Here is a 20948-nt window from a genome sequence, read left to right on the forward strand (position 1 = left end):
GTTGAGTGGGGATACAAAAGCAACTAAAATCAAATACCATTTTAAAGCGGTTGTAGACGCCAGATAAAAGGAGGTTTTTGGTTAAAATTTAAAAAAATGTTACTGAGGAGATAAAATAAATCGAACTTTGAAAAGCACGGAATGAAGCTGTTTTAAACAATCGGTAAATATTTTGATTTGTTTATCTATTCTTTAATTTATTTGTTAGTTTATTATTATTATTATTTTGATTTTTTGATTTTATTTATTTATGTATTTATTTATTTATTTTTGGGTTGTTATTGTTGTTGACTTGTTGTTGTTGTTTTATTGTTTGGGGGTTTGTCTTCTCCCGCTCCTTTTTTTTTTTGGGGGGGGGGTTAAATTCAAAGCTACACGAACTTGTTTTTTAACCCGCTAATCTGCAGAGTTTTTCGCGCCATTCCATTCAAGGGTTATTTTTTTTCGCGCGAAGTTCCCCATGTAGTCAGGTGCCAGGTACCGATGTAGAAGCTATAATGTTGTCCAAGAGGTTATCAGGATACTATACCGTCCTATCGTAAACAAATTAACCTGCTGTAACATTTCTCAACCATTCAATTCATACGACTACCGCTGTAGTCATTATCAGCAGCGAGTAGTAATTGCGTGTAAACGTTCCGCATGAATGGACACCTTTACGTACAGTTATAAACACTTCCGTGCTGAGTGGGAGGATCGAGAAGGTCAGGAAGGAGTTCCAAATCTTGAGGTATCTATTAGCATTTTGATGGTCAGCTGCGGGCAGACTAGGTAGGTCTGATGTGGCTACCTCCACGATTACGAGACATCGTCGTGCACAATCTAAATTCTTTTTGTTTCTTCTCAATGTGCTTAGATTTGCTGTGCTTGGGCAGCAGACTATACAAAACGTTAATCAGGGCAGTTCCTTGCTCAGGGTAAGCCCTAAATAAAGTTTTAGCCACGCGTTAGAATAATTTATGTGCACCACTGAAGGAAATTGTGTTTGTATTTGATGATACTTACTTAGCTTATTTGATTGTTCATTAATCCTCAGCTAAGGAAAAGCATGAAGCCATATTATTAAAACAAGTTTTGCAGTTGACAATTGTTGTGTATAGCCGAGTACCAAAAAAAAAGGAGTTTCTTGTCCGGCCTTTTTTGAAAAAATGAAGGAGGCAGGAGTTTTTTTTTCTCCTTTTTCCCAAACAGATGGTGGATTTTCCTAGATGGCAGAAGCGGAGACGGATTCTTAAATTTTCTCAACTATTTTGCTGAAACAAAATTGTGTCCAAAGGAGCCATAACATTTTCCACATACTTAACTACAATTTTGTTGGAAACAAATAAAAAGACAATAATTTATGTTGACAATACAAAATGTATTGGAAATGTATGAAATTAATTTAATGAAACAAAATAAGAGGCGGCCGGGAAAAAAAGCAGGTGGGGATGAGAAACCAGTAATTTTTGTTTTGCCTTAATTTTACCGATATTATGAATTTTGTGTGTCATGTGACGGGATCATGGCTAAAGAAATTAAACTCCATCCCAATTTTTGAGGGCCCTACCATCCGATCAATACTGGATCAGAAGTTACATTGTTGTCTTTCCTCAGATTTTCATCGGTGCAGAATGGAACCTAGCAACTGGAGCCAACTTCCACATACGGCGGTCGTCAACATGTTTTCCCATCTATCCCACAGAGACAGAGCCCGGGCATCATCAACTTGCAAAAGTTGGCGTGACTGTTACTTCCACCCATCCTTCTGGCGTCGGGTCGATTTGGAGCTGACCTTTCAAACTGGTTGCGAACCGGCCCGCTGTATCTTAGATAAATGCGGGAAGTTTGTGCGGGAGTTGTGCCTCACCTGTACAGTTGCCCTGCCAGTATTGTGTGCACAGTTTGCCAACCGGGATGCATCAGGCAGTGCGCCTCCGCCTACGGGCTCTGAGGAATCATCGCAGGAGAATCAGCCAGACGATTTGCTGAGATATCGGAAGCTGTACCAAGACCTACCCACGGTCTTTCAAGGACTTCATAATAGCGAAGGATTAGAGAAACTCATCTTTTGTTTCTTTCCGCTGTGCAAAAACTGCAATTGCGGCGCACAGCTACCAGGGGAAGAGTTTGGAACCAAGTAAGTGTCCAGTTCAGTAATCACTTGAAAATTTGCTAGCAGTTGTAAATTTTTGAGAAGTTTATTTTCTACAGTGAGTGGACCATATCAGCATCATTTTTCTCAGGAAATGTTTGGTAAAAGAAAAAGAAAATAGATTTTTAGGGAGTTGGATAGAGCCATACTGATTTGGTATGTGCGAGATCCTTGATGTCAGTTTACGTGTTAGCTGAAGGATAATCATGTCAAAAATAGTACACATGTATTCCCAATTTCTCAGATTATCTTTTAGACTCTTAGCTGTACCCTAGAATTTTCTTTTCTGTACCCTACCAGGATGACAGAAAGCTTGAAGAAAGTTATACAAGCATCCACCAAGCTCAAGACCTTGGCACTGGCACACAACAGCGGCTCCTTACGCTCCACTTTCTTAAAAGAACTCTCCGACAAGTTTGGCAAGCAGCTCCGAGTTCTCCACATCCCGACTTTCCAAGTTGCAGAGGAAGTGACCGACGAGGCCATCACCTTGACGTCTTCCCTCTCCAACTTCACATCCCTGTCCATTCTAACCCTGAACCTGTCGATGGTAACGGACCAACTCCTCAAAGGTCTGCCAGATTCTAAATGTGCATCCACCCTACGGCAGCTCAACATGGTCATAGGATTCGGGGCAGATGTCAATTCGTACTTGGATGATTCTAGCTGGAGCAAACTGGGCCGACGCTTGCCGGACTTACAAGTCACTGTCTCGGCAATTATCTCGGACTATGGGGCGACAGACGAACTTCTGCACTACCTGACACCAAGCATACCGCTAACATCCCTGAGAATTTTCGTCAGCCAGCCGTGGTCCCTAAAGGAGGACCTCATCGATAGCATCGCCAAGAATTACAGTAAGAGTCTGAGCTGCTTGGAGATTCATACTGACAAGTCCGCACTGTTCTTTGGCAACAATTCGGAGGCTGACCCGCTAGTCATGCTGTGTTGGCAGTGCAAGAAGTTGAACCGTCTTGTTATCACAGGTATAAAGGAGTTGGAGATAATATTCATTGGAATCTGCTGCAATTTACTTTTCTCACATTGTTCCACATTGTTTCTCACATTCCATTCCATGGCGATGTTAGTAACGAATTGTTAATTTGAGGTAGCATTGTGATCAACTTGGTCTTGGTTTTTCTTTTAGGAAACTAAACTTGTGGCTTTAAGTTAACAAAGACTTTCTTTTGTAAAATCTTAACAATTTTTCTCATGTAATTGACTGGGACGCGGAGTGCTCTGAAACGTGCAAAACTAAATCGGGCCAACTTTACTCACTCTTTAGCCAGCAAATTTCTCCAAAAATTCTAGGGCAAAGAAAAGGTCCTCAGTATTGCAGACTCAATTCAATTTTTGAAGGAGACATTTCTTCAATATTTTGCACATGAGAGGGAAGTCAAGTGATTTCAAAAACGAGGCTAAAGACTAGACTGGTACATGTCCAACCATGGTCCAACTATTTGAAAAGACTGACCTCTTCATGCTGTTTCATTAGTCTGGTGGCTGACTATGGAGAAATGTGTAGAAATGGAGATTAGTTCCCGGTTCATGCCACATATTTCTTTTGGCATGGTTGATTGATGCAGTACTGAAGCTGCGATGGACTGGTTGTTTTAGGTGCCAGTCTATTTTCTTGCTTTGCATGTTTTCAATACCTTAAGTTTTGGGACTCTCATCATACACAGTATTGAGAGTCCCAAATTTTCGGACTAGTAATTGACCAACTCACCGATTGACTCGCTCACTGATTGAAGTTCACTGACTGATGTACTGACTACTTACTTTCATGTATGAGCTGTGCATTGCTAAGGCCCCCCAAAAAATAATTCTGCTTCCGATTACATGGCATTTGAAAATAGGGCAGGTAGGTAGGGAATTTTTTTTTTTTTGCAATTTTTTTTGGGTACGATCATATGGAGGCGTCTGCATGTAGTCAAGGGTAAAAGGCAGAAAATGATGGTTTTGTGTGTTATTTTCTCATTTTTCCAATAAAAAAATTAGGGTAGGGGCTGTCAGAATAGGGTAGGTAGGGAAACCGGAAGCAGATTTTTTTTTTTTTGCCTTAGTGAATGGGCTCAATCCAGTCCATAGACTTTATTTACGAGTCGGCCATATTAAAATGAAAGCGAGGTAAACTCTTCATTTTTGGAACTTGATTGTAGAAATGAAAGCATTGAAATAAAAACTCATTACAAATACCAGTCTGTTCTGATGATAAAATTAAAATTTGTGATTAAACATACCCTAATGTTTTAAAGGGAATGTACATCATTGGTTTTTGATGTAACTTTCAGAAATGAACTATTTGAGTGGTTAGTATATATAGATCAAATATTGTTACACTGACTTTTTTGAAGTTTTGTGTTAGAAAAGGTTGGAAAAACCAAGAAAAACAAAAATGTTTAAGTAGTCTGGTTCCCTGACTCCACAAAAGATAAAATGGATCAATTTATAGATGATGGAAAATTGTAAGGCACAGCAACCAGTCTAGCTGGTCTGCACCCGTTCATGAAACATGTAACCAATAGCAAACAAAATTTGGACTGAAAAAAAAGGTTAATTTGGAGCAGTAGTTGAAAAATAGTTAGGTTTTTCCAACGCTGGTCGGCCGACCACCAATGGATATGTATACAAAAATACCATTTTCTTGAAAAGGACTTCACACCAGGTGCCATAATTTTACAAAATGCTTGAGACTATCATTTACCAACATCCTAGTAAGGTATTTCGTAAAACTTGGTAGTTTTATTTTTCGATGTTTGCAAATATTGTATATTCCCTTTAAGCCACATTTAAAAAAAAAAAAAACTGAAAGTGAGACTTTGAACGCACTCCAATCATAAAATAGTCTGGCACCATCCCATTCAACAGTTTACAATTTATAAAATAGATTCAGGGAACATGATCGAAAATGGCTTCCTCTTGTCTATTTTGTAGACCAGATTCCGGTGAATAGCCATTCGGAACCAACTAAATAGAATGTGTGCATTAACAAATGAATACAATCTTTTTTTTCAAGTAACACTGGTCAATTTATGATTTCTATGTATTCAGGGTATAAACTTCTCATCTGCAATGTCCTTGCGATTGCCACACTGAGAGGTCCTGGCCTTAGCACCTTTGAAGTAGAGCGTGGTCTTCTCTACAGCGATCACGACGAGATGTGGGCCAGTGAAGAATACGACGAAGAAACCCCGACGTCACATGACAGTTTTTACTCTGACGGTACGGTCTCGGACAGCCCGACCTCTGAGACAGAGTACCGGTTTACTTTGATACAGGACATCAGTAGCAGTCTGAAGCGGCCATGGGAACCGGTGGAAAGACGTCACATGACCATTCCAAAGTTCCTAACTCAAGATCTGCTCATAGACGCAGACCAGTGAAAAGTTCACGTGCAATTTGCACTATCAGCAGGAATATGCAACATCTTTGTTTGTTACAGGGTAATTTATGGTTTGGAAAAGAACGTTTTGGTAAAAAAAATGGTCAAAATTGTGGGCACAGGGTTAATTGTTGTAAGATATGTATACAGGCATTCCAGAGGAATAACTGACTGTAATATAATTATCATAATTTATGGCAAATTTGCTGATAATGACATGTTGTTTTGTTGTTAGTTTTCATTTGTATTTAATAGGAACAAGTGAGGCTGATTTTTCTTTGAAGTTAAATTAAAGCATATTTTAAATTATTTGGGGATAACATAATTATTGATAATGAGATTATCACAATGTTTGAGGATGCCACCTTCATCCAAAGTATAATAACAAAAAAAAGATAGTATATTGAAAACAAACTGATACATGGTATGTGAATAAATGATTTGATTAGGTACCAATTGATTCATATTTAACATATATTTGGATGTGTGATCATTGATCAAATAAGTTATTGCTGTAATAAAAAGTAACTGAATACTTGTGTTGTTGTGTTGTTGATGTTCAAATAAAATGATTGTTCCTTATGTGGTGTTGGAACTTGAGTAATTAGACATTATATTGTCATTTGAAGGAAAAGGAAAATACAAGGGGACATTTTTAAAAGATCCATCTGGGATTAGAGAGATGACACTTATTGTTCAAAAGGGGTAGATGCTTTGGGGGGGGGGGGAAATAAGGTGAGATTTTGTGGTTCATTTCTATTTTTGTATTGATCAGTCCCTGTTTACCAACATCAAATTTGAATAAATGATGATACGAAAGTAGGTAGTACTATTGATAGATAATATTGTGTTGAAGGGAAAATACAAAGCAGAAAATACAAGGATTGTACATGTTATTTAAATTATCTTTTTCTGGGGGGGGGGGGTTTGAGCTCCGCCTTTAATATTGACCTTATCTCACGCTGGCCGGTGCTGACCAAGAGAGGGCGCGCTACCAAAATTATAACAGTCATAAGATGATGATGATCGAGCGGGGAAGAACCTGATCTTTCAACTTCCAGTTCCATGCTGATGTTTCAATAGTAAGTATTCATTTTTTCCTAGCCACATCACGGCAACTAGACACGAGTAATCGGAGTATTCTAGCGAGTTGTTGCTTTGGTTGCTTTACTGTAACTCCAGCTCGTAATATTAATAATCATGCTCATCGCATTGAGATTGCTCAATGGTCATTTGATGATGAGCATTGGACATGTTGGAGCTTAGACCCGTGAACGTGGCTATATACACTTCAGTAAAAACACTCTATTGTGATCCGCTGTTACTAAAATGGAGTGACCGTTCTAGCCGAATTTCGGCTACATTCGACAGAATATTTGCATACAAAAATGAGTTGTACATAAAATCAGCAGAATATTTTTTCGGCAGAATTATGAAGATGAAGGAAAATAAAAAAGATTGGAAAGAAATATGGCACATTTGGTTTGAAAAACCTTCTTTTTTTGAAAAATCCTTAACACAAACCCTTGCACAATGGAACAGCAATATAAACTGGGTGATTTGGCCGACTTTCGAAATGGATTTAGCAGAATTTTACAAGGTATTACGGTCATCTGACATTTAGTCGGGTACCAACTGGTGATACTCCTACCGTTTTGCGCATGCGGAAGTCAGGGTACCAGAGTGTCATGCCTGTCTTTGATTTCCTGATCATTTTGAAAACATTCGTTGTGACAAAGTTGTGCCGTACTTTACATAAAATTTCTTTGCGATGACAGATCCAACACTCGCGGAAATTTACAGGAGGCCCAACAAGTAAGTGATTCACATATTGGCGAAATTATACATGGTTATATGTAGCGGATCAAAAGATAGAATGCTGTCGCTAGCATTTACCCGACGGAAGCGCGTGGCGTTGTATACAACGCCACGTTCACGGGTCTAGTTGGAGCTGGAGTAGTTTACTCAATTAGGCCTAACTGCTCAGCTATGGCCATGATGGTTGTGTATTAAATGCGCGTCTAGCTTGAGAAACTCCAGCTCCCAATCCCATTCATCAGGAATTCAACATCTACATGTCGAATTCCCGATGAGCATTGGAGCTGGAATTTTTCTCAAGCTAAAAATTTTAAAATGCACCTATCAAATGTTTCAGTTTCACCCTCCCCTTCCCTCCCCTTCCCTCCCTCCCCCTCCCTCGCCCCTGGGGCCTGGTGGGAAGGGGGGGGGGGAGCTTGACATTTATAAACCTGGCTTCTATCACTGGTCAGCTGTTTAGTGTTTTAATGTTACATTTTGTTTGTTATTTGGTCCTTCCTGGTGTTCCGTTTTGTTTCACTTTCAGTTTGAAGTCTCCATCTCACATGACAATGATCACTCAAGATCCGGTTTTTGAAGTTGTTCTACCAGTACCATCAGGATAAACCCAACCTAGTCGCTTCCACCAGATGATCCAACCTTAAGCATTGTAAGTAGTCCAAATATCAGTGTAGAGTTGGCAATTTTGTGGGGAAAAAATGTTGTACAAAGTCTATGAGAGTCAAGAACAAGTATTTCCTAACAAAATTGGAAATGTTTCTCAGTCCCAGATTCATCTCTTAATTTTTGCAATGACTGACCTTCATGGAGATGATATGAAGAAAAAAGTGGCATCAGGTTGCAACATTTTTCCATTTTGTGGACCATCTATCCCATTGCTTGTGTGGCTACATGAATTTTGTCGGATAAGCTCAGCTCATCAACCTCAATTTTTCGTTTTCCATTTGTATGAATTCAAACAACTTGTCCCTTTCAGCTGGTGCTCATCCACATCCCTGGTACCCAGCAGCCATGGGGCAGTCGTGCTGCAAGAGAAAGCCAGAGACAGACGGCACGGGTGTCAACATACCCACCGTACCTACCTGGAAGGCAGTAGGGTCTCTAGTTCTCATCTTTGCCGTCTATATCGGCGTGCAGGTGGTGGGCCAGGCCTACCCTGTTCTTATTCCTTCGGGTGAGTAAAGATGATCTTCTGTTCCTTGTTACATCGTCCCAACTACAATCGGGATGGTCCCAAGTATAGTTGTGGCCATTGGTCTAGTTGGGGAGAAACGTCTCAGTCTTACTAAATACTTACACGAGGATGCCAGATCTATGACGGGACCCAATACCCTGCGAAAGACTGTATGTTACCATATGGCCTGCTTAGGAAACATTGTAATTAATTTAACATTTAAAGGTAGAGCATGGCCCAATTTCATAGAGCTGCTTAAGCAGAACATTTGCTTAAGCACGAAAAAACATTGCTTAGTAAAATTAGGTTACCGGCAAAAACTCCATGTGATGTACATTGCTTGTGACTGGTATTTAACTGTTGTTTACTTAGCATAACAATCGCATGGAGTTTTGGCCGGTAACCTGATTTTATTAAGCAAGACGTTTTTGTGCTTAAGCAAATTTTGTGCTTAAGCAGCTCTATGCAATTGGCCCCATATCATTTGCAGCTATCCAAAAAGTAACTAATAAATTATGTACTTTCAAAAAATCAGTTACCGATTCAAATTTTATGACATGAGGTTTGCTGCATGAGGACTTGAACCTAGCACGCAGGGCTAGTAATCCAACTGATATTGGTATAGTACTAACTGACTTCCTCTCATTATCTGTTAGGTATGAGATGTTACCAGAATTATACCTACGTCTGTCAAGAAAACAGGTCCATATATGTCCCCCCTGCCTCGCCACAGAGTGAATGCCATGCTACCACGGGATGTATTGAGTTCAGTGATGCTTTGGTAAGAGTTCAGGACATGTGGAAAATCTTGCCCTATTTCTGAAAATTCACTCTCAGTTCATCGAGTGTTAGCGGGGAGGGGGTGAGAGGATATGCAAATGATCCAGTATGAATGATGTATGTTTCTCAACGGCCAATCATGCCACAGATCAATGATTGTTAGTTTGGTAACCCAAAGCTGGAGCACGCGCGATGCAACCCACGCCATGTTTAAAAACAGCGTGGCATGTCCAATCAGATCCTGTTCCGTATAAGCTCATTCTCATTAAAGCTACAGTCCATCATTTGCAGTTATCCAAAAAGTAACTGACGTAATTATTGTTCAAAAACATACTTGGTTGAAAGATAGTAAGGGAACTAAACTCCCTGTGAAATTATTCTTTCTGGAATGCTGTCCTTTGGAAGAAATCAACGAAAGAAGGCCTTTCAAACGATGCGTCTAAAGACGCATCATATGAAATTTCCGTTAGTAGTTCATTTTTTATTCGGTGAAGCGCGCACAAGCATTCGCACGACGCTCACGCGCCCGTGGTTGCTGTAATTCATCGAATCAGTGCGCGACATCTCGTAGCTGCAATCAGCTCAGTGAGAACGTGTCTCGGACGCTGAATTCAGGCCCAATTCCAAACATGATTCAGCAACTTTTGATTTGAAATTGAGATCCTAGAATGTTGTTTTTCTCGAAATGTACAGCTGAAGCAGAGCTGAAACTTCATCAGGTTAGTTGTTCAGCTGCCTTCTTTAGATTTTGAGCACTTTCGTTGCTTCAAACGAACAAATTGCAAAAAGTACAAGTGATGGACTCTACCTTTAACATAACCGAAAAACCCGGCTGTGCTCCTTCGGAGCAGGAGCTGTGACTCTTCGATACCAGGGCAGTACTGCGCGACCGTGTCTGCGTGCACTGTAGGCTTCGTGCAAACGACAGATCGGGGTTCGCCACTCCAGACGTAACCAGACTAATTAATTTTTTTGTGTACTTATTAATGATTTGTTTAGTTAAAAGTTGCATTTCGATTTTTTGAAGTGTTAACATTGAGGTTTATAAATCCGTGGAATTGCCCTCAACCTATTGTTGATCACGTTACCGTTCCTCCTCATTTGTTTTTAATCAGACTTAATTAATTTTTTTTTAGTCATTTTTTTTTTACCTTCCGTGTTTTGTCTTGACAGCAAGGCATACTGACTGGCCTGACGTTCACCTCTGTGTACTTCATAGCTGGTATTCCGTTGGCCAAGGCAGCTAGTACAGGATCCCGTGTATTGGTGCTAGCAGTAGGGCAGATATTCCTGGTAGGAATGTCTGTGGTGACTGCAGTCAGCGATCGCTTCCTTGTGCTCTGGCTGGCTAGGTTGGGTGTCGGATTCGGGGAGGTAAGTACTAATGGTGCTCTTAATTAACGAGGATGCATTTGCTGCTGTTGTTGGTGATGTTGCTGTTGGCATAATTTGTGTGACCACTGCAGTTGATGTCATTTTTTGCCCTTGTTGTTGCTGTTACCACTGCAGATGTTCCTGCTGTTGCTGTGTCCCCCTTGCTTCCTCTGCTAGTGTTGCTACTGCTGCTCCTATTACTGCTGCTGCTACAATTAGGAATTCTGCTGTTGCTGTTGCTTCTGCTGTAGCTGCTACTGTAGCTGCTGCTGCTGCTGTTGCTGTTGCTGCTACTGTAGCTGCTACTGTAGCTGCTGCTGCAACATGCTGCTACTGTAGCTACTGCTCCAGCTGTTGCTGCTGATGCTGCTGCTGTTGCTGTTACTGTTGCTGCTGCTGTTGCTACTGCTGTTGCTGCTATAGCTGCTGCTGTTGTTGCTGCTGCTGTTACTACTGCTACTGTTATTGCAATGTCTGCTATTAATGCTATTGTTGTTGCTACTATTGCCACTGTTGTTGCTGCTGCTGTTGGTAATTCAGCTGTTGCTGCTGCAGACGTAATTGGTGATGCTGCTGCTGCAGACGTAATTGGTGATGCTGCTGCTGCAGACGTAATTGGTGATGCTGCTGCTATTACCGCTGTAGTTGCTTCTGTTGCTGCTTTCACCGTGCATGGCATTCTTAATATTACAGTTCAAACCACAACTCCAGAATAAAATGATGAAAATTGTTTTGCTTCCTTTTTTTTTACCCAAATGTAGTTTAAACAAAGGTCCATTTCGGTCTTCGGTTGAATTTTAAGTGGATATTGTCTAGTTGCCATAGAGTTTGTGTAAATTGTGAATTGTATGCATGTCATTTTCCTTTAATTTGTATCCTCTCCCCTCTCACAGGCAGCATGTAGCCCAGCCGCTTATTCCCTCATCTCGGATTACTTTCTTACCATGAATCGTGCCAAGGCCTTGTCTTTCTACTACTTTGCCACCAATATTGGTAAGGAATTTGCATTGCTACGTAATAGGGAAGCCCTTTACCCTCAAATAAAGCTCGAGTCGACCATTCTTACTCATAGTTTTGCCAAAGTTTGCCAATGTGGGAAAGTTGTTTTCACGAGACTTGAATGGTTCAAATAACAATTTTGGACCAAATGGGAAGGAGTTATTAAATGTGTCACTTACCTTGCCTCTGTTTACAAAGCAGGCGGTCTTGACATAATACACAAGTCCAGAAAAACCAGGATGAACTTACATGTAACAGGGTTAATTGCAGCAAGCTTTGACATGACAGCCTTTTTTTCTTTAGACCAAGGTTAACCCTAACCCCCTAGGCCCTTTTGGCTAGGAACCATCCTCAATCCTGTCTCTGCCCTCTACTTGGAAGCCTTTTTCACAATTGCAATGTTTTGGCCCATGTTCTTTACTGCGGCAGTCAAAATATCAGTTGCCGCGGGCAAAATAAAAGCGGTACTTGTGTTCAATTGGCCATAACTCAATAAATATTTTACAAATTGGAAAGATATTTCGTTGTTGAAAAGCTAATGGGCTATACTCTCTAAATATGTAAAGATATTTGCGATGTATATTTTTAAAAACTGTGAAAAAGAGGGCGCTTTGAGGGTTCGTTGTTTTTTTAGACACGTACCCTGTAGTCTACGCAGTAAGCCAGATTGTGGCCAATCATTGGCGTTACAGGATAAACCTACAGGATAGCATTGCCTGGCCCAAACGTTTCAGTCAGTCAGTCTTTCAAAACACGAACTTTCCAAACACCTGCAGGAGTGGCCATTGCTTACCTGCTGGGTGTGGTCAATGCCTACCTGTGTTGGCGCTGGGTCTTCTACTGCCTTGCAATCGCCGGTGGCGTGCTCTTCCTACTCATCCTGATCTTCCTTCGAGAGCCGCTTCACGACTCCTGCGATTGGTTGCTGAATAGTCGAAGCACGTACACCTTGAAGGTGAGTAGCCTGCTAAGAATATTAGTGAAGGTTAATTATGCCATTAGTGATTATCCCAAAACATCAAAAAACCCGCAAAATGTATTCCTCCAAAATTTGTCCAGCCTTCCTTCAGGAATGTTTTCCTTAAATTTTCGCAGTATTTCCATAAACATCGCCAACTTCTCTTAACTGCAGATAACAATATTTTTCATTGCTACATTTATTTTGTGGAAACTTACCTGAAAATTTCCCTCCATTTCCAAAATCAGTTCACAAGGGAACTATTTGTCTTTCAAAAATATTTTTTTTTTCAATTGCTAATGCACGTAAAAAGTGTGTTCGCTGGCACATTCTTTTAAAACCACCTTTCGATTGTTTTCTTCTGAACGATACCATTTCAGGCGGGATAATTTCACAGGGTATTTGGTACCAGCCCCATCTTCATTTTGAGCAAGTTTTTTTTTTTCACAAAATCAGTAGGTTTGTTTTGAAGTTATTATCGATGCTTCTATATGCCTTTAAAGGGAAGACACAACATTGCAAACATCACAAAACCAAATGATCAAATTATCATAAAAAAAACTTACTGGATTGTTAGGGAATGACAGACTAAAGCATCCTGTAAAATCGTGGCTCCTGGTGTGCTGACATTTTCAAGAAAAACTGTTTTTTCCCCTTCAAAAACTGCTTCTATTTTTTCATATTTAGTTATTCCTCATTTTCTTTGCAATTGATTACACACCTGTGAAAGGCTACAAGCCTGCTACTTTTGCTAGACTGATTCTCTGATCTTACAAATTTCCCAAAGTCTATAGATTGCTCAGTTTCATCTTAAGTGGGGTCAGGGAACCAGACTACAAGAACATGATTGGTTTTCTTGGTTTTGCCAGCATCTACAAGCCCAAAACATGAAACAAGACATTTTAACAATATTTGCTTTTACATACTGATCCTCCAAACTCAATTATTTCTGACAATTGCAGCAAAAACAACTGTTGTACATTCCCTTTAACTGTGAGTGGTTGCATTAATAACAGTGAAAAACTCCTTTGATATCAATCTTGCACCATGTCCCAAAGGATGTTGGCTCCATGAATGTTCGCTCTCCACTCCTGTCTGTCTTGCGCTCTAGGGTGTTCCAGGTAGAGGGCGCTGTTATCCATGATGTCATTTTCCTATCTCTTCCTTTGCCTACCCCGTCTATTTTTCCCAGTGACTGTTTCTAGGATGATGCGTTTTGGAAATCTGCTGTTTTCCATTTTCACTATGTGGCCAAACCAGGCAAGTTGGGTTTTGTAGTTGTGTCAGGTGATTAACTCTTGTGAATTACCATCAGCCGAAATTCTCCTCCAAGCCCCTTCATTTCACACCTTGTCTTGCCAAGAGATGTTCAGAGTTTTGCGATAGCAGCGCATCTGAAAGGCTTCTAATGATGGTCCAAGCTGCTCAGCCATATAGGTTGTCAAAATAACTTTATTTTCTCCATCCTTCAAGGAAACTATGCAGCAACTCATCAGTAACAAACCCTATGTAGTCTTGTGTTCGGCCACCTCTGCCCGATACATCTCGACATACACGCTGTGGGCCTGGCTACCCACCTTCTACGCCAAGGTCTGGCACCTCCCCTCCGAGAAGTTTGGTGTGAATGTCGCCCTCGTGGTTGTGTGTGGGGGAGGTGCAGGCTGTCTCATTGGGGGAGTCTTAGCCAATAGGTAAGCGGGAAACATCTGACAAAACTTGGAAACATTGTGGAGGTTTTTTTTTTTTACTTTAAACAGGTTGGGTTGTGAAACTCTTGGCAGTTTTGCATACTGTACCGGTGTCACATGAAATGGGCAAAGAATGTGTCACTATCTTTGTTTTGGGGTAACTAGTCAGTATGAATGTAACCAATGCCAAGGCTTGAACGACACCATGCAAAAGGCGACTCATTTTTAAATGACAGTTAGCAATGGTTGCGACCGTGATGTGGGATATGACGTGTTAAACACCCGAGGAGGGCCCAGAGAGGGTTACAAATGCCACATCAAAGCAATCAAGAATAGTTTTGTTATACCGTGCCAATGGATCAAAAAGATAAAGGGTCGTAACTTGCTATGCAAGGAATAAATTCAATCAAACTCTTTTAACGAGGAAGATGTACTGCCAAGCAGCAGAGATTCCTTGCCATCGACGTGCACTGATAAGCGAACTTCTCCAGAAGTGCAAAAGCAACAGTCATCTATCTATAATATTGATACAAGAACATTTTACTGTACTCGTGTAAGTATTAAAGTTTGAACATTGCAGCCACATTACACCTTTGTTCGTAAGCTTTATGCATTTTCTTGAAAAATGCAGGTTTTCTTTATGAAAAATACAATTGTTGGCATTTCAGAATACAGTTTTGTGATCCCTAAAGGTTGGCAGGTCTGATTATGTTCTAAATATGATGGCCTTTCTTGACCTCCCTGAACCCAGGATATCCAGACGAAGGAAACAGTACAAGGCTTACTTGATAGCAGCCAGCCAGCTTGCCGCGGCGCCGTTCATTGTAGCGACGTTGTTGGTGCGTTCTCCAGCGTGTTCCTTCGGCCTGCTGTTCCTTGCCTGTCTAACTGCCGAGATTGCCCCGGGACCTGCTGCAAGTACTGTCCAGGTAGGTCTTGGATTTCAGTCAGTAAAGAGACAGTTTGCTTGGTTCAGGCGGATGCAAATGTGAAGAAAAATTGATGTCAAATAACTTTGATGTGAAATCTTTGCGCCTTGAATGCTGCCATTTGCAAGAAAAGTGGAACTTGTATCAAATTCCAACGATGGTTTGCCAACAATCATTGGTTCTGGCTAATTTTTTTCAAAAATTGCCCCCAATTGACCGAATTTAGTTAGTCCACATTTTTTTTTGCAATCGGTTCAAAATATCTGTGAATGGGCACACGCCGGCTAGTCTGGTTCCCTGGCCTGACAATTCCCTATTGTTTATAAAATGTTGTGTTTTGTGTTAAGGGTTGGGTCAGGGAAGCAGACAACAAGAACAGTGTGTTGTTTCCCCTTGGTTTTTTTCTGGCATCCATGAACGCAAAAGTTTAAACAGCACAGTGGAACAATATCTGCTATAAAATGCTAACCTCCCAATCCGTCCATTTCTGAAAATTACAGCAAAAGCAAATGTTGTAATATGCCTTTAAGCAATTGAAGCTTTTAACATCAGAACCATTTTTTCTGTTTATTTGGGTTGATCTGTTTCTTTAACAGGATTTATTTGCCACAAATCTGAGGTCGCAAGCATTAGCTGTATACATTGCCGTCGGTAACATCCTAGGTGGTGCAGTCGGCCCGATATTGGTGAGTCAAAACACAAAGTGATCTTCTAGAACTCAAATAGATTCATATTTTTTTGTCAGCTATGCCCACTCACTCCTTACCTGTCCCACCCCCTATCCCCACCCCATATGTGAGGGGGAAAAATGAGACTGAATTGGGCACAGGCCATAGTGGAGAAAAATGCAAAATACCAAATGGGGTAATTATTGTTTTGATTTTCAGCTTGATTGATATTTGTAATCGTTGATATGTCTGCTTACACATATTTTTAAAAAATAGTATAAAAATCGTGGAATAAAAGCATTTTTAGGGAAAAACAATTGGCATCTTTCATTTTCCCAACTACAAACCTTGAAATTTTAAAAGGCCTTTCTCTCAGTTTTTTTACTTTTTTGGCATGTCAACAACTGCGAACTTTAAACAGTCTTATTGTCAACGGAATGTCCGATTGCAGTGCAACGAACAGTGTAAAGAGAATTATGTTATTTTTCCTATTTGTCTACAAACCCTCATTTCGACCTGTGCCCAGTTCTGTCTCATTTTGCCAGAATGCCTCACATATATGCCAGTTGTCATTCTGTGCTTTGTGTCACCGGAAGTGGGAAGGAATTTTTTCCTCTAACTGCCCACTTTTAGATACCCGCTGCAGAGACATATGTACTGTTCCCCGCCACATTCGGAAATGTTCATCTGCCTTTGCACCACTGTACCCAGTAGATGTTACATGTGGCACCTGTCCTTTAATTAGGGTAGTCTGGGGCAACACATTTTCTTTTTTTCACATAAAATGCCGTTTTATTTCCTCTATGTAGTTAATTTCCCTAACACCAAATGATGGTGTAACATTTTAAATATTTTATTTTTGATATTTTTAATAATTTTTAAAATTTTAATATTTGTGTGTTTAATTTTACTCTGTGTTTTAGCCATTCCGAATATTTTATCTAGATAGTTTAATCATAATATTCAGATTGCTTCACATTGTGCTCATCAATCTAAATTTATTTTTCGATTTGTAATTACATCTAACTTCTATTTGTAATTTTTATTGTATTATATTTTGGTGTATTTTCATGCAGCATTTGGAGAGCCTTTGATTGTGATTTAGTTCACATGTTGGCAATCCTTCAAGGATGCTGTTATGTTCGTTTTATCTTCTTTTTTTATGTTAGTTTCTTGTAAATTTACCTGTCTTGTATTAACTTCGTTTGTTTGTGAGTGTGTATTCCCTGAGAAATTATAAATGAAATGATATGAAATAAGATTCTGGAGATCTTTAAGCTAATTTCACAGTTTTCAGTAATTGTTTCCTTCCGTTTGTTTCCCTCAGATTCCAGGCATCATGTCGTTTCATCTGTGCTGGCATGATTGGGACCGGGGACTAGGCACAGCCTTAGCCATAGTCGTGCCAGTCTTCTACCTACTGGCTGCCATCCTGTACACCCTGACTGCTTACCTGATGCCTAGCGCGCCTAGCCTGAGCGAGGAGACGATCTACTTGAAGTATGAGACTAGCGAGGTTGATCCTGGGAGCGACGATGAAAGAGAGACGTTCTTCTACGGTTCGCAGTCTTGCTGACAACCTTGCAAGACACTAAGAGGTGTATTTTGCCCACGGTGGGTGTGAAACATGCCGTGGGCTTGAGCTGCTTATGTTGGATGGTGGGTGGGTGGGTTGGTGGACACTTAACTCAACCATTTATTGTATACATGCAACTGGAGTATTACAGCTTTGCATTCGAAGACGGGTTTTGAAAATGCTGATTCGTATGTGTCTAATTAGCATATTTTGGCATATTAGATCACGCCCATAGAGTTATATTAAATTACTAGAACGCTAACTCCTCATTCTTGCGCACAGAGACACTTTGAAACCGCTCTGGGTGCAGACATTTTGAATTTATGTGCATGTTTGTAGAACACCATCAAAACAGATGGATTGAATTTTAAAGAGTACTCTACATGCAGCACGCAAGTAGAAGATACACAAACAACTTAAGCGCGTCTTGACGGTTCAAAAAACGTCACAGCGAAGAACATCTGCAGCGGAGGGACGCGCACACGTTGCGCTGTTTGTGTAGAGCAAAATGATAAATGCTCATTTGCTGATCGTGCGTTTTGGTTTTGGGCGTATCGGCTTCGATAACGCACCGGTATGGAATACAAACGCAGATATGCAAACAGCTGTACAAAAGCCGTACAAAATTTCGTGTTTTCCATAGGTTTGTGCACAAACATGGATGCGCCCATCAGGCATTACTTTGTACATCGAGTTAGCGCTCTAGTAATTTAATACAGCTCTATGATCACGCTCCATTCGGGTGCACGGACGGCGCCGTATTAAAGCCGTCTTCACACATTACCCGGCCACTGTGGGTTGTACCACTTGGTACTTGTTATTATATTTCCTGGCAGTGTTGTAGTCAAGTCCATCACAAGTCCCGGGGCCAATTTCACGGCGCTGCTAAGCACAAAAATGTGCTTAGCACAATTAAAGTCTGGCTTATAAAAGCAGGCTACCAGCCAAAACTCCATGTGATTTTCATGCTAAGCAAACAACAGCTGAATACCAATCACAAGCAATATCAAGACATTTCATGCTAAGCAAATTTGTGTGCTTAGCAGCTCCAGGAAATTGGCCCCTGCAGTGCCCAATTTCACGGCGCTGCTTAACAGTTAGCAGAAAAGTTGTGTTTAGCATAGCAGAAAAAGTTGCTAACCTTAAGCACTATTTCACGGCGTGGACGTGCTTACGGTCGCACGTGCATGGAGATTTCTATTGTTACGTCACTAAGTTAAGCAAATTTTTCCTCCGAAGTAAGCATGCCTTTTGCTGTGCTTATGCTTATGGTCTCCATGAAATAGACAGAGGCTCTGTTAGCAGAAAATTGTGTGCTTAGCAGCGCCGTGAAATTGGGCCCTGGTCGCCAAGTAAATCACAATTTACAAGCCAGATCACGAGTAACAGGCGATGAACAATAACAAAGGAATGCCTTTGTCACGGTGCATTTGAATAATTTGTGAGGTGACGTGGGACTAGAAGACTTGTGATGGACTTGTGGTGATTTTGTGAAGACCTGTAATGGACTACACTAGCAGGGCAATTCCATGGTAACTCACGTTACATTTGGAGGGGGTCTTTTATCAACTCTGTGCTGTTATTCTATAAAGCCAAAGCATTTAAGGTGGATTTTTCTTACAGAAGATGCCTTGAAATTAAGTGTCTAAACTACCACACAAAGAAGGCTAACAAAATAAACTTCTGATATTTTGGCATTACGTTTCTTATCGGTAACTCACCTTACATAAAAAAAGGACATGGAGAAATTTAAATAACTTGCATTTGCAAGTGTCCTCATACTGTGCACTGATGGAAAACTCTTCTCAGCGACCTTACATCATTGGGGTGTAAGGTATATGCTGCCATTACAGTGATCAAAAATAATCATAGAATATCTAGACAGCAAAGGTCCAAAACGCTGCCTGTTCAAACATTCACAGGCAGAACAACAGCCCCTCTCTTTGTGGACAAAAGTGGTGTCAAGAAAATACTGTTTCTGGTACCACAACATTTATTTCACTATTCGGGTGTAATCTAAACACTGCACGGCTGTTGAAACCAGCAACACAGCTGTTCAGCCGGCATATTGAAATTTGGGGGGAAATTTCTTTCCCAGGCTATGAAAAATTTCTTGCGTGCTATCTTTCCATTTTGTAGAGTATTTATTCATTCCAATTAATCCATCGACTATTAACCTTTGAAAGTTTTAAAACCTAATATGATTTTTTTAATGTATGATGTTATCATCTGTAATGGCCAAAAATTGAGTTGTTATGCCCATAATGTGGATTGAACAAATTTTGGAGGTGATCCAGATATTGAAAATGCTCCTATGTTTGGTCAGGATCCTCTTTATTAAGTTTTTTTTTGGAGGGTGGGGGATTTCTGATGCAATTACGTCAATGTGAGCTGAAATCTTGTTGAAATTATTATGTTGCGATTTTGACAACAGAACTGAAATGGTGCTATATATTTTTTGATTGAAATTAATCGCTTAAACAAGTTTGGATTTTATTTGTTTTCATTTTTGTTTGGGAGCCACTAGTATGTTTTTGCTAATGGCAATTTAAACCTTTCATGTATTTCTCAACTTTTGTACAATTTCATGTCCATATTCATTTTATTTTGTTTTCAATAATTACTTGGCAAATTAGCAATATATTGTAGTTCAGAATTTCTGCATTACAAGGAATAATTTTTTTTTATTGCACTCGGAACATTCTTCTCAAAAAATGATTTGGTTTTCATGAAATGCTTGTATACATGCAAAAGCTGAACTGTGTCAAATAGCTGTACATTCCTATAATTTATGTTACTAATTCCAAACCAAAGCTATGCATTTGCATCTTTCTATGAAGATGGGATGCACCTGTAAGATTCTAACACATTTTGAGATAACATATATGGGGTCACTCGGTGTAACTAAATTGTTCTTAATTTTGATTGTGATACTTAATCAAGTTGTAAAAAGAAACATTATTTATAACACTTTGGTTACTACTAGCAAACGCTTATACATAATCTACAAATGTGATGCAATCAAGCTAAATGAGTCGTTTGTCGGGAACTTTCATCTGGAGATTCATGCCAAAAATAGGGCCACTTCATCACATCACTTTGTCACATCTCTTGGTGTTCCGATTTCCATAATTTTTGAACTAAAGATGGTATCAGCATGCGGTTTTCACAGCAGTAATGCTGAGATTGTGCTCTTTTCAAATCTGTAAACAAAAAATTTACCTGGGTCGACAAATGACTCATTTATAGCTTGATCGCATCGCAAATATCTCCGGATGTCACAAAACGTTCCCCTTTATTGAAAGACCCACTTATATAGCCTGTAGAAAACTGATTGAACTTTTTATATTAAGATGTATTAAAACAAGATTGTTGTTTTGTACAAAATTATCATACAATGATACTAAATAAGTTATATTTTTTTCTTGATTATATTCATTAAAATTTGCAGAAGTACTTTTTTAA

At 40.0% G+C, this 20948-nt stretch overlaps 2 protein-coding genes across 4 annotated transcripts; both read left to right on the forward strand.

Moving 5' to 3' along the window:
* Positions 1-587: 587 nt before the first annotated feature.
* LOC119741564 (F-box only protein 33-like) lies at positions 588-6101 on the forward strand. 3 transcript variants are annotated; one of them, XM_038217368.1, is made up of 5 exons: positions 588-730; positions 857-917; positions 1597-2119; positions 2435-3120; positions 5189-6101. In XM_038217368.1, the coding sequence occupies exons 3-5, from the start codon at positions 1614-1616 to the stop codon at positions 5518-5520; spliced, it is 1524 nt and encodes a 507-aa protein (XP_038073296.1). In that variant the 5' UTR covers positions 588-730; positions 857-917; positions 1597-1613; the 3' UTR covers positions 5521-6101. The 3 variants fall into 3 exon arrangements, with proteins under 3 accessions (XP_038073296.1, XP_038073295.1, XP_038073294.1); XM_038217367.1 differs by lacking the exon at positions 857-917; XM_038217366.1 differs by lacking the exon at positions 588-730 and having other exon boundaries at positions 743-917.
* A 390-nt stretch (positions 6102-6491) lies between these two features.
* Positions 6492-17808, forward strand: LOC119741565 (protein spinster-like). Its single transcript, XM_038217369.1, has 11 exons — positions 6492-6601; positions 7864-7986; positions 8314-8511; positions 9168-9292; positions 10465-10665; positions 11559-11658; positions 12441-12619; positions 14096-14313; positions 15062-15239; positions 15836-15925; positions 17235-17808. Exons 3-11 carry the CDS (start codon positions 8349-8351, stop codon positions 17481-17483), a joined length of 1503 nt encoding a protein of 500 aa, XP_038073297.1. The 5' UTR covers positions 6492-6601; positions 7864-7986; positions 8314-8348; the 3' UTR covers positions 17484-17808.
* Positions 17809-20948: the final 3140 nt, after the last annotated feature.

Source organism: Patiria miniata, unplaced genomic scaffold, assembly GCF_015706575.1.
Source record: "Patiria miniata isolate m_02_andy unplaced genomic scaffold, ASM1570657v1 HiC_scaffold_5, whole genome shotgun sequence".
Classification (NCBI taxonomy): Eukaryota; Metazoa; Echinodermata; class Asteroidea; order Valvatida; family Asterinidae; genus Patiria; species Patiria miniata.